The 14,352-nt window shown below is 35.3% G+C and overlaps 2 protein-coding genes across 2 annotated transcripts; one reads left to right on the forward strand and one right to left on the reverse strand.

The window, feature by feature from the left end:
• Positions 1-482: 482 nt before the first annotated feature.
• Positions 483-1,624, forward strand: LOC103930788. Its single transcript, XM_009340163.3, has one exon. It carries the CDS (start codon positions 732-734, stop codon positions 1,161-1,163), a length of 432 nt encoding a protein of 143 aa, XP_009338438.2. The 5' UTR covers positions 483-731; the 3' UTR covers positions 1,164-1,624.
• A 4,960-nt stretch (positions 1,625-6,584) lies between these two features.
• On the reverse strand, positions 6,585-9,469 carry LOC103930779 (sugar transport protein 7-like). Its single transcript, XM_009360228.3, is given in 5 exon segments — positions 6,585-7,106; positions 7,199-7,825; positions 7,918-8,237; positions 9,110-9,352; positions 9,355-9,469. Coding segments are annotated over 5 exon segments (1,755 nt in total). The 5' UTR covers positions 9,455-9,469; the 3' UTR covers positions 6,585-6,641.
• Between the last annotated feature and the right edge of the window lie 4,883 nt (positions 9,470-14,352).

Genomic DNA, 14,352 nt, shown 5'->3' on the forward strand with positions numbered 1-14,352 from the left:
GAAAGAATCTGTTTCCAGGCCATAGCTTCCACGAAAAGGCGGTTCAGTGTAAAACCGCCCAGACGGAAACTCAGTCGCCCCGGTCAATACGTGTCGATAAGACCAACCACTCCACCCATTCATTTTTTGACACGTGGTTTTCAGTCCGCTTCACGGCAATTAAAGCGTCGAGCCACACATCATTACTCCTCTCTTACCCCAAAATTACCAGCGTACCAGCGCCAGCAAAGACCAAGGTTGACTTCGTAAATATGTGAAAAACCAAGGCAATACCGTAATTCAACCGCGGATGGAACTGCAATACCAAGTCGGTCAAAATCTTAACCCCACCCCCACGCGCCTCAGACGGTTCGAAACCTCACGCGACGTCACGTGAGTAACCGGAACCTCTCTATAAATACACGCTCACGCATGCTTTGCAAAATATAGCATTTCTTCTCAGACAACAAAATTTTCAGAAAATTAGAAATTTAATCGAATTTTCTTTTGTTTTCGCAAATTTTAATTTTTTTCTTCTCTTTCTTCTTCCGAGGGAAAAAAATGAGGACGGCGATTCTCCGATCGCAGGATTGCCTCCGAGGTCGCTTCCGCCACGAAGCCCTAACCCTAACCCTCTCCCCCCGCTCCGGATCACGAAGGAGCTCTAATTTCTCTAACCCAACCCTAATTCCACCCCCAACCATGGCTCCACCGCCAATATTCATCAATCTCGCCGCCGGAAGAGGAGTCCGATGGGGCTTCAGTCCAATCAGCACGAACGACCTCGCGATCGGTGCTCTGATCGGGCCGCGGTTGCGAAGGCGCCGGGGAAAAACCTGGTGATTGGACAGGTCAAGATCCTGAGACGCGGCGAGGATTTGAACCCGGAGAAGAACAACCGAGGTCTCGGAGTTGTTGCTCACGATGATCGCAAGCCGAAGGCGAAGAAGGAAAATGATCCGGATTTGGTTTTGGGATCCACGGACCGTTTGGGACCCGACCCGGAGACCGTGCAGAAGCAGATTAAGGCTGCGGAGTTCAAAGTTATGGATGGGATTTACGCCGGATCGAGCGCTTTCTACGCGTCTCCGCCTCCAAGCTCGGTGCCACTGCCTAGTTTTTTGGGAAGGAACGGCACCGCCACCAGTGATCTCCGCCGGCTGCTGCGACTCGATTTGGTGTGAGCGCCAGGCGTTCCGAAGAATCGAGGCAAGAAAAGTTCCGGCTTTGCGATTTGGCAGCAGTGATTGAATCGTTTGATCGAAAGTTGAATGAATCTTAAATTCCGAAACGGTTGAAGGTTGATTCGATTAGTTGGTAATGGTTGTTCGTTTAGTCCAATTTGCTTCCTTTATTTTTTCAAGAGGAAAGTCGATTGAGTGCGAGCAAATGACGATATGATTAGAGCTTATGTCGCTAGGGTTTCTGCAAGTCGAAGGAAGAAGATTAGTAGGAAAGTTTGGGTGTTTGGCGCCTTCTATATTTTACTTGGTATGCAAGAAATGTTTACGAGGTTGGAAGAAAGAAGCTTAGGGAGATAAGCGTATAAGCCCGTCTCTGTCTAAAAGTTGTATTCACTGTTCACTATTATACGATGATGTAGTAATCATCAAGAAATAAAATGTTGTGCTTAATCTGTTGCTAATCACTTTGTTATATTCCTGTTAGAATTTGTTACTCATTTCCGGTCCTCTGTGGGGAGGATCGACCGGCTCCTCACATTTACATCCGGTTGTTCGTTTGCATTGTATTGGGCAAATCGATATGTGAGTAGCTGCTTCTCCGCCTGGTATTTGGAAAAAGACTTGCACGAAATAGGTTATGACATCTCTTGTCCATTAATACATTGTTATGTTTAAGTTTTTCTCCATGTTGTCAAGAGCGGATGTACATTCGAACCAAAGTTGTCCTAGAACCATCTGGACGCAGGGAAACAAGCACGTGAAGTTCTCTGGGACCTTCTATATTTGGTTTTACGCCTACTAAATGTGATGTAATGCTTATTAGATATATTAACACTCGACAAGTTGTGATAACCTAACCACAAATGCTCTTGATAGCACTCATCAAATTGCTTCGGCTAATGTCAATATATTCGCAACATTGTTCAGCGGACAAGAAGTTCAGTAAGTGTTCGATGAAATAGCTCTGTGAATAAACTGAAATTTATTTGCGTACTTTGCACAATAAAAAATTTGGACCTTTAACATCGGGATCCCAAGTTCAAATCCTGCATTAGCCAGTGCATATGTAATATATTTTTGGACTGTAATGTTACATGGCGGTGAACTTGTTCCATGTAGATTGCTTTTATAGACATATTGAACGGGTATTTTACGTTCCGTAGTATGTGAGTAACTGGTTGTCCACATGTTTTGCGCGTATCAATTGGGCTGCACTAACTATCCGTCGGTAGTGGGCGGATTTTTGGTTACTCAAAACTCGCAACTGACATATGAGTAGTCAGTTCTCCAGATTGACCAGTGATGAGGGATGCCAAGAAAGGTACATGTAATATTGACTTCCAAACTAAAACCTAGACCTGGCATTCGTGTCGTGTTTCTCGTGTTCGTGTCATTTTCGTGTCATACCCAATAGCTTAACGGGTCGTATCGTGTAATACCTGTTAAAGTAAACGGGTAATATGACCTGACCCGAAATCAACCCGTTAATATTATCAGGTAATATGACCCGACCCGTTACCCGTTAAGAAAATTATATTTTAAATCAATAAAAATGAAAAGAAAAACATAATTTGACCCAAAAAAATGTAAACCATAATATTAAATTAGTATATACATACTAAATTTCGGAGTTGACCCCTTAATGAAAGTTGTAAAGCTTTTCATTACGAGTGATTACATTTTTCACACTTATTATTATTAATTTTTCACTCAGATAAATAACATTGTTCATGAGATTTGGAGGGTTTTAAAAATCTACACTTATTTATACTTTCATCAAGTATAACATAAGATTTTATGGTATCCACTAGTGTAAATATTTTAAATTGAATATCAAATTCATTCATTGTATTCATATAGGGTCAATGAGTGTAGCTGTAAAAAATCATCAAAATCGGAGTTAAAATAATCGTTAAATCATAATTTTTCGTTTATAACCGTCGAAAAGTTTTGTCTTATTACTTGATCTTTGAATGTTTGTTTTTTTGCAATTTTTGGCGTATGCGATCTCGAAACATATATAAACAAGTTTGACGGTTGGATCGTTGAAATTAGTTTCGTAGGATGCGTATCCCATCAAAACGATAGATTCACTAACACTAAAGAGTTTATTTATACTTTCATCAAGTATAACATAAGATTTTGTGGTATCCACTAATGTAAATATTTTAAATTGAAGATCGAATTCATTCATTTTATTCATTTAGGGTCAAGGAGTGTAGCTGTAAAAAATCATCAAAATCGGAGTTACAATAACCGTTAAATCGTGATTTTTTGTTTATAACCATCGAAAAGTTTTGTCTCATTACTTGATCTCTGAATGTTTGTTTTTTGCAATTTTTGGCGTATGTGATCTCGAAGCATATATAAACAAATTTGACGGTTGGATCGTTGAAATTAGTTTCCTAGGATGCGAATCACATCAAAACGATAAATTCACTAACACTTAAGAGTTTATTTATACTTTCATCAAGTATAACATAAGATTTTGTGGTATCCACTAGTGTAAAGATCGAATTCATTCATTGTATTTGTTTAGGGTCAAGGAGTGTATCTGTAAAAAATCATCAAAATCAGAGTTAAAATAACCGTTAAATCGTGATTTTTCATGTATAACCGTCGAAAAGTTTTGTCTCATTACTTGATCTCTGAATGTTTTTTTTTTTGCAATTTTTGGCGTATGCGATCTTGAAGCATATATAAACAAGTTTGATGGTTGGATCGTTGAAATTAGTTTCGTAGGATGCGTATCCCGTCAAAACGATAGATTCACTAACACTTAAGAGTTTATTTATACTTTCATCAAGTATAACATAAGATTTTGTGGTATCCACTAGTGTAAATATTTTAAATTGAAGATCGAATTCATTCATTGTATTCATTTAGGGTCAATGAGTGTAGCTGTAAAAAATCATCAAAATCTGAGTTAAAATAACCGTTAAATCGTGATTTTTCGTTTATAACCGTCGAAAAGTTTTGTCTCATTACTTGATCTTTGAATGTTTGTTTTTTTGCAATTTTTGGCGTATGCGATCTCGAAGCATATATAAACAAGTTTGACGGTTGGATCGTTGAAATTAGTTTCGTAGGATGCGTATCACATCAAAACGATAGATTCACTAACACTTAAGAGTTTATTTATACTTTCATCAAGTATAACATAAGATTTTGTGGTATCCACTAGTGTAAATATTTTAAATAGAAGATTGAATTCATTCATTGTATTTGTTTAGGCTCAAGGAGTGTAGCTGTAAAAAATCATCAAAATCGGAGTTAAAACAACCGTTAAATCGTGATTTTTTGTTTATAACCGTCGAAAAGTTTTGTCTTATTACTTGATCTCTGAATGTTTGTTTTTTGCAATTTTTGGCGTATGCGATCTTGAAGCATATATAAACAAGTTTGACGGTTGGATTGTTGAAATTAGTTTCTAAGATGCGTATCCCATCAAAACGATAGATTCACTAACACTTAAGAGTTTATTTATACTTTCATCAAGTATAACATAAGATTTTGTGGTATCCACTAGTGTAAATATTTTAAATTGAAGATTGAATTTATTCATTGTATTTATATAAGATCAAGGAGTGTAGCTGTAAAAAATCATCAAAATCAAAGTTAAAATAACCGTTAAATCGTGATTTTTCATTTATAACCGTCGAAAAGTTTTGTCTCGTTACTTGATCTCTAAATGTTTGTTTTTTGCAATTTTTGGTGTATGCGATCTCGAAACATGTATAAACAAGTTTGACGGTTGGATCATTGAAATTAGTTTCATAGGATGCGTATCCTATCAAAATGATACATTAACTAATACTTAAGAGCTTATTTATACTTTCATTAAGTATAACATAAGATTTGTGGTATCCACTAGTGTAAATATTTTAAATTGAAGATCGAATTCATTCATTGTATTCATATAAGATCAAGGAGTGTAGCTGTACAAAATCATCAAAATCAGAGTTAAAATAACCGTTAAATCGTGATTTTTCGTTTATAACCATTGAAAATTTTTGTCTCATTACTTCATCTCTGAATGTTTGTTTTTTGCAATTTTTGGAGTATGCGATCTCGAAGCATGTATAAACAAGTTTGACGGTTGGATTGTTGAAATTAGTTTTGTAGGATACATATCCCGTCAAAACGATAAATTCACTAACACTTAAGAGTTTATTCATACTTTCATCATTTTGATGGGATATGCATTGATGTTATACTTAATGAAAGTATAAATAAACTTTAAGCGTTAGTGAATCTTATCGTTTTGATGACTTGGAATAAATATATTAATTATTTATATATTTTAAGTGTTAATTAGACTATGTTTCAATTAGTCTGTGATGATATTTAATAATAAAATTACATTTATGTTTTTTATTACGTATTTTATTTTTATTCAAGTTAAAATGTTATAAGAGATAAAAAAAAGAAAAAAAAAGCTGGTTATTTTTTTTTCTTTGGGTTAAACATTAGGCGGGAAATGGATGGATATAGGTTGCAAAATTTCCCAAACATTAGGTGGGAAATGGATGAAACTCTTGAAATATTAGGCGGGAAATTAATTATTATAATTTTTTTATGTTTTTGGTATTTTTAAATTACTTGATATTTTTTTTAATGTGTTTTATGATTTTTAATCTCAATCCTTGCCTATAATATACTATAAAAATAAATAAATAAATAAAACTTAAATTTTAAAATTTATATAGAATAATAATAGAATAATAATTAATAAACAATATATACATATTCATTATATCTATTGCATTTTATAGTAAGTTTTTTTTAGTAGTTTAAAAAATTAAAATCATCAAAATAGTATTTTTCTTATCGTGTCGAAACAGGTTACCCGTGTCACTTTCGTGTAAACCTGTTGAGGACCCGTTATTAATGGGTTATTATCGTGTGACCCGATAATGACCCGATTAGTTATCGTGTTGACCCGAAACCCGTTATTTTCGTGTCGTTTACGTGTCGTGTTAACGGGTCGTGTAAACCTCACCTAATAATCCACTCTAATGAAATACAATATTCACTTATATATTTTGCCACGTGCATTCGAAATAAAGCATAATCGACCTAATTTTATTCTAATTTGGAGTTTTCCATTCTAATTGATTTATGCTATTTATTTGTGTTTACTTGCTTTATTGAGTGTTTTTTTTTTCTTTTTGCTTGTGCATATTATTTATTCAATTTTATCATGGTTGGTTGTTTTTTTAAATGAAAATGATTTTTACACACCCATCTTCTCTCCTTACATATCTACATTTCTAATTGCTTAATTGAAGAAATTAAAGAAAAATCAACGAACAAAAATAAACAAAAATGTGCTCAAAATGATAAAAGATGTGTTTGGATAACAGAGATTGATTTATGGAAAATAGGCCAGTTGGCTACTCTGTTCAATGCATTTTTAACTGAATTGTAAAGGTCATCTGCTTTATCGACATCCACTAGACTCTTCTTTAATACATGTTAAACTGTTGAATTGTTTTGCCTAACACTAACAGAGTCATCAGCTTCAGGGTATTCTTCAGGCATTATCCTCTTCCAGAACCAGTGCTTTCTCCACATCAGTATCATCTCTTCGATCGGAATTCCCTTGGTTTCGGGCAGGAACAGGTAAACGAAAACGGTCATGATAGTAATCCATCCCGCAAAGAAGAGAAAGATCCCGAATTTGAGCGCGCACAGGAGGGAGAGAAACGACTGCGCGACGATGAAAGTGAACAGAAGGTTCACCGACACCGTAATGCTTTGTCCAGCTGATCGAGTTTCCAGCGGGAATATCTCGCTTGGCACTGTCCAGCCGAGGGGACCCCATGAATATCCGAATGCTATCACGAAAAGGCAAATCACCGCCACCACCAGTACTGAGAATCCTTTAGATAGTTCTTGATTGTCCCCTAACTTGATCCCCAAGATTACTGCGACTATGACCTGTTTTGCATTCGAGGGGAGAGTATTAAGCGTTTAGAAAGCATTTTATGGATTCCATTAGTTGTTTCTAATTGCATTCTAATGAGGTTTACCTGGCATACAATCATTTGTATTCCACCAGTAATGAGCAGAACTCTTCGTCCCAGCTTGTCAACTGCTGCGATAGACAGCAGTGTAGACGTAACAAGAACCGCTCCGGTTAAAGCAGATGAGTACAAAGCAGCATCTCCCCCGAACCCCATACTTTGAAACAACACGGGAGCGTAGAACAGAATCGAATTTATCCCCGTGAGGATCTGGAATGTCGGCATGAAGATTGCCATGACAAGCTGAGGCCTGTTCCTTCGCTCGAGTATGTTTCTGAACGGGTGCTTTATTGCACTGGCAAACTCACTTGCATCCAACATGTCCTGGAACTCTGCGCTGACGTTTTTGGTTCCCCTGATTCTCTCCAAAACTTTTCTTCCTTCGTCTTTACATCCTCGTTCAATCAAGCTATTTGGTGTCTCGGGCAGAAGTATCCCTCCAACTGTCATTACTGCAGCCGGTACGAGAGCCAGCCCTAGCGAGAGCCTCCACCCCCATGGTTCGAGCTTTTGAGTTCCGTAGTTCACCATGTTTGCCGTGAAGATCCCAAGCGTAGTTGCTAACTGAAACATCATGTTTAAGGCTCCTCGAAGATGCGTTGGCGCCATTTCTGATAGGTATAGCGGAATAGCCTTCAAGACAAACAAGGAGTTTGAAGAAATCAGTTTTATTTGAACATTTTCTTGCCAGAAATAAGTCATTGCTTCTTCTGTGAATTAGTTACCTGATTTCCAAATCCGATACCAACACCAAGCATGATCCGACCTAAGATAAGCATGGCCAAATTCGCCGCTAAAGCGTTTAGAGTTGCTCCAACGAGGAAACTGATTCCGCCACAGATTATACTTCCTCGGCGTCCATAATTTCTTGTGACCGGAGAAGCCACTAAAGATGCAACTAAACCGGCAAGGTACAGCGAAGAGGTAAACGCTGCAAGACCCTGGTTATCATACTTGCAGTAGTTGTTTTCCCGGGCATGCGTTTTGTTCTTGTACACTGTCTTGAAGAATTTCTTAAGAAATCCATCCATCGACGTAACCCCGCCTAATTACAGTTAAACCAACATTTAGAAGCTGGATTATATACTGAAAACGAGACAGATTAAGGGTCTAAATCTTCTGTGCTGAAATTGTTAAGAAAAGACCACTCAATTGTGTATAAAACAATCAATACTTTCGAACCCGAGTGAATAGGATGTCGGAGTTTCTACCCACGCATTCTAAACTCGAAGTTCCCGAGTGGATTAAATTATATTAGAACAAACTGTAGCAAGAAATCAGGAAAATTTGTAACTAGATGTTTGTAGGAAAAATTTCAACCCTTTCTCTAATGCAAAACAGGCTCTCAAATCATTCAATTTGTTTTCTGATTTTTACTAGTTTCAAATGGTGATTAAGTTGTTCATCATTTTCCTGCTGTGATTCCATTACCTCACTTTTTGCATGTTCTAACTTGTATCTCTCTCTTCTCAACCAAAGAATATAGGAGAAGAATTCCCTGTAGTCACAGTTGCAGTATTCCAAATCAATCATACATTGCTAGGTGAAAAAATTAAAACCTCAAAACAAGTGTAATTGACTAACAATATCACCGGAGTGTCGTTCCGATGTAGGTAAGTTTTTTAGAAGAGAAACTCAAGTGCAACAAATTGTATATCCGCCACTTGTGCCTCTCTCTCTCTCCTCACATGTGAGGAGAGAGAATCAAGAATTCTTGAAACACCTGTTGGCTGTTGCAATCAAGATTTTTGCAGAATTTATGATAGCATCTAATAAAGCTGAACTTTACACCAGTAACTTTGCTTTCATGACACCATTCCCTTTTCATACGGAGATTTAGTTTGGTAGATTACCTCATCAAAGCCTGAAAAAAAATCCAACACCAAAGTGCCAGCCAACAAAAATGTGCAAAGTTACCTGAAATTCCGATATCATAACCGAAAAGCGAGCCGCCAACGGCGGCAACTATGCAGGCAACGACGACATAAAGGGTTAGCCTGCCTTGGTACTGCTCTGCTCTCTCCTTGGCCACGCCGGCCGGTGCGAAAGAACCGCCCGCCATTTCCAAACAGAGATGGGCTAGCTCGTATGACACAGAAGAAGAAAAAACGAAACTCTCTACTCTCTGGAATGAAAGAATGAAATGAATATCACTGCTCACTTGGATATTTTTAAATAAAATTCAGAGAGTTGATTGAGATGAAAAAAATAATGTCCCACTTGGTTCTCTGTTTGGGAATTCTTACCCGGCAGAGTCTTCATATACTAAGGAAATAAAGAAACTTGCGTAAGCAAAGAAACGGGAAAAATACTTAGTTAGGTTCCGAGTTCGAAACGCTTCAATGTTATAAAAAAAAGTTTAGTATCTTCTTGTTTTCAGTGAAAATGTGGGAAAAGAGGAGGATTTAAATCTGAATTAGAGCTGTTTTTTTTCGTTGCAGTGTTAAGATAGTGACATATCTAACCTTGACCTTTTATTTGAAGCTACGATATTATACTTTATTTTAATCTAAACCATAAAAAGAATATTCGAAATCTTGATCGGTACAAAGATAAATCATACTTAACAAATGTGGTTACGTTTCGTCTGCTATCTAACCTTAACCTTTAATTTATTAATTTCTTACATCATATGGATGTGGGGATCCAAATTTGTCAATGGAAGGTTGGCCATCTTTGCAATTTTAGTCGTTTATATTGCACCACATGTTTTATTCTCATCCAAAAGGGATGAGTCATTCATTTTTTTGTGGTAAGTAATTAAAAGTAAGCAACAAACAATTTGGTAGAATGAAATACAATGAATTACCTTGAATATAACATTTGTTTTTTTTTCTTTTCTCAACAATGTGATATTTTAAATTACTTTACTTTTTAAAGAGGGATTCAAACACATACTTCCTTGTCAATTACAATTGGATTTGAGTTGAGCATTGTTGTTGGCGCTCGAGCGTAGTGATACCACAATTCTCTTTAATGTAAAAAGTGAAAACAAAATCAATGCAAGTTGATTATTTTAGAGTACCAATAACGTCTCTGGTTTTTTGTCGTTTATTTTTATGTTGATAGCCCTAAAGTGGTGTATAGATAAAAAGGGCGTTGAATGAGTGATGAGAGGGCTCTAAACTCATATCCACCATGTTGAAGAACAAGATAATGAAACTTGACGAGAGAGAGAGAGAGAGAGAGAGAGGTTTCAATTCACTTTTATGATGAGCCAATAATGCACATGCTTCCTTTTCTTGTATTGTAATTTTCCACTTGAACTGCCTTTGTTGCATGTCTTTGGTTTCATATTTGGGGCGGATTCTCAAATAGTGTCTGCTCTGTTTGGAATTTGGTTGTACTAAAGTACGATGCTTTGGACTGCACATGAAAAAGAAAAAGATAGAAATATGCAAGATAAAGAGGGTTTCTTTTTCGGGGTAGTGGAGCACAATCATGTGGTGTAGTTGTTCATGTGTTATATAAGACCCCGTATATTTATTGATACACAAATCCTATAGCTTACCGCATAAATGCACCGTTCTATAGCCAACTTATATGTTTAAGCACTTACATTAGTTCAATTAGATAATCGTATTTCAACACCATATACATTAAATCCTCCATTCTATAGCCACTTCACACAGAGCCGATCTTGAGAATTTGGGGGTCCTAGATGAACCTTCAAAGTGTGGCTTAGAGTTCTCTTACTCATGACCCTTTGTACATTAATATGTATAATTTTTTTTTTATCTAAATACATCAAAAAGTCTATGTCTACATCAAATATCTAAAACTTAATATCGAAAGATGAGTCACTACCCAGTACGTCAAATTCCAATCAATTTTCTATTGCTTATTGTTACAATGTTACTTATTACATTCAATAAATAAATAAACGGTTGGATTTCATGAATTGCATTTGACAGCTGGGAAAAATACTAGAGTAAAGAGGATAGTAATTTTTGTATACGTATAAAACTATAGTTACACTATATGGGGGAGAAAAAAGAAAAAAGGTTAAAAAAAATTGTGAAAAATTATATTCTTGCCCATATTATTTTTTAATATTTTATTAAATTTGAATTGTTAAAAAAAAGTGAGTGTGTGTGTGTGTGTGTGTGTGTGGGTGTGTAATTAGGAAGCCTCTGAAGTAGGGTCCCTAGATCGGGCTCATACTGAAGCTACTCTGAGGACCGGCCTTGACTTCACATGTTATGCCACTTCGAAAAGAGATCCTAAGAGGATCTCTTCATCAAATGATCCGAATTTTAAAAATTTTATCAAATGGTTAAAAATTATCATAATTTTTAAAATATCAAAACAGATGAACTACTACCTGAAATTTGAAATGTTTAAATCACTTGATTTAATGAGATTGATGAGATCCGGTGCACTTCAACTGGTTATATTAAATGATCATAATTAAGTACTATACAATAATTTTTCATCGTGCTGGCAGTTGGAGGGCTTGAATTATTGTTGTTGGTAGGAACGACCATTGAATGATTGTTGGGGGAGATATTTTAAGATCCGGCTTCTCTGCCCTTCTAGTTTTTATAAACTCTTATCTCTCTTAATTTGTAAGATCACAGTTAAGTTATATCAATATTTTATATTAATTTTTTTTATAGAGATAATATGACAAAAAGTAATAGTGATATAAAATGTTGATGTAACTTAATCGTGACAACACAAATAAGAAAGGATGAGAGTGTATGACAACTGGAAGGGTAGAGAAACCAGGTCTGATATTTTATCCTTATTTGCTTTATGGAGACATTAAGGTGGAAGCTGAAATAATGTGGCAGTGGTAGAAAACGTGGGAACGCCGGAGTTAATCTTGTTTGTACTGTTTGATTCATTCTCGTGGAATATCCCAATCTTTCTAGTCCTAGTATTGCAGGGCAATCTTAAGTGGTAGGGGAAAAAAGCTAAAAGGCGCTGAAAAGATTAGGCAATCTTTAAAAGCAACTGCGAAGCTTTTCCTCGATCATCGTATTGAAGAGGTACGTTACGATACATGTATTTATTTAATGTATTTTGTTATTTTACAAATAAACACAGTTAGATGTTATATTCTTTTTATTATAACATACTTAATCGTTAGATGTTGATTATATATGTATGTGCTGTAGCCAAGTCTTGAAAGTTGGATTCCCCCAAACTCGTGATTAGTTGGTTTAGAGGTCTTCATTTGATTGGAGGAGATTTCAGGTTTAACTTTTAGATATGCGAAAATAATATATAGTTGTAGTGATTTCGATACTAAATTATGGTTAGTTGTAACTTTTGTTAGATGAATTAACAACTTGTTTGTAAAAGTATCTTTGTAAACATAAAGCAAAGTTACAACTCACAACTACATCTTTTTAATTTCTTATAACATGGACCGAAGTATGTAACATGAATTCTTGGTAGTTATATGTTCTTACTTATCAAGAAAACCAAGAAAAAGAAAAGCGTTTATCATCTCATTTTATTTTTGTTAGTTGATTAGTTTTCCCACTTCAGTACGAAAGGAAAAATAAATATGAGAAAGGTTAGGTTTTTACTCAAATTATAATAATTACCAATATTATTTATGAACTCATAAAATTTGTTGGGTAGCTTTATTATTTGTATGCATAATGTTGCGTGCTAGACAGAATTAAGAAATGATAAGATTAAGAACGAGGATGTTGGAAGTAAAGTAAGAATGTCCGCAATTAAAGATAAAATGATAGAAAATCAATTAAGGTAGTTTGAACACATGAATTGAAGACCTATAGATACTGGCTAGAAGATGCGACTGTGAAACGAGGGCTAAAGGAAAAAGGGGTAGAGATTGTAAGAAAAAATATAAAATACTTGGAACTAATAGAAAACTTGATGCAAAATCGAGCACAATGTCGTTTTATAATTCATACAACTGAATCTAATTTAGTGAATAAACTTTGATTATGGTTTTGGTTTTTGTTTGGTTGCGTGCTGGTGTGATAAGCTTCGAGGTCCAATCAACGTAAAAAGATCTCCCTTAATGAAAACCCAAAAAGATCTACAAGTTGAGCTGTGCGTGAGCCACGCATATTGATCACTTGGTGACTTGTCTGGCTTCTGAAAATTGAGTTCTTTCTAGTGCCAATTATTATTATTTTTTTTTTTGTTACTTTGTAAAAGAAAAATTTTAATTCGATATTTTTCAATAGACTTGTTGAAACCCAAATAAAATGTTGATATTTTTATTTTTTCCATTAGACCACTAAACATGTCATGCATTATTTAGTCCTTAATCATGAGCATCACTAACTGAGCAGCCGATTACGCCGTCTAATCATGGGATTATTATTAAAAAGGCATATTTGTTGATTTGCTTTCTAAACTTGTATGGCTGCTGTCAATTTTCCTCATAAACTTTAAGTTTAGTCTATTACCCTCTTGAACTTTTATAATTAGCCAATTTCCTCCTTGAATTTTAATTTTAACCGATTACCCTCTGAACTTTTATAAATAGTCAATTTCATTTCTCCGTTAGGTTTTAAAAGTTTACATCCAATTTTCCATCCATCTTGAACACGGAAACAACACATGACAACTATATGATAGCAAAAAGGATGAAAAAATTGAATGAAGGTTTTTAAAATCTAATACCAAGGGGGGAATTGGCTATTTATAAAAGTTCAGGAGGTAATCGGCTAAAATAAAAGTTCAAGAGGAAATTAACTAGTTTAAAAAATTTAACGAGGTAATCAGCTAAAATTAAAGTTAAGGAAGAAAATTTGCAGTTGTATGCAAGTTCAGAAGGCAAATCAACAAATATTTTTTATTAAAAATCCCATAATGTTGCTTCTTCCTCCATGTTCCCTAAAATTATCAATTTTCTAATCATCACCATTTACAACACCTGGCAAGACCTCACAACGAACAACAAATTCAACTCCTGTACATTTTCTTTTCTTTTTAAATAAAAGGGAATCAAACTCCCACTTTTATTAAACTACTAAAGAAGAAAACGGTATCACAAAGATGGGAGAATAAAAAATCTAATCCAGCAAAAGAAACTATGCTAATAAAATCATGAAAAGTGATAGCTGGAATTCTTAAAATAAGCTGTATTTGCAAAAGGAGGACATAATCCCACCAATGAGAGCCGACATGTTCAGCTACCTAATTAGCTAAAGAATCGATAATCTGAT

The sequence above is a fragment of a genome, unplaced genomic scaffold (genome assembly GCF_019419815.1).
Source record: "Pyrus x bretschneideri cultivar Hongxiangsu unplaced genomic scaffold, Pyrus_bretschneideri_v1 Contig1, whole genome shotgun sequence".
NCBI lineage: Eukaryota > Viridiplantae > Streptophyta > Magnoliopsida > Rosales > Rosaceae > Pyrus > Pyrus x bretschneideri.

Excerpts from the sequence above, each read along its gene's own strand:
- LOC103930788 (XM_009340163.3), top strand. The coding sequence starts at position 732 with ATGGGGCTTCAGTCCAATCAGCACGAACGACCTCGCGATCGGTGCTCT.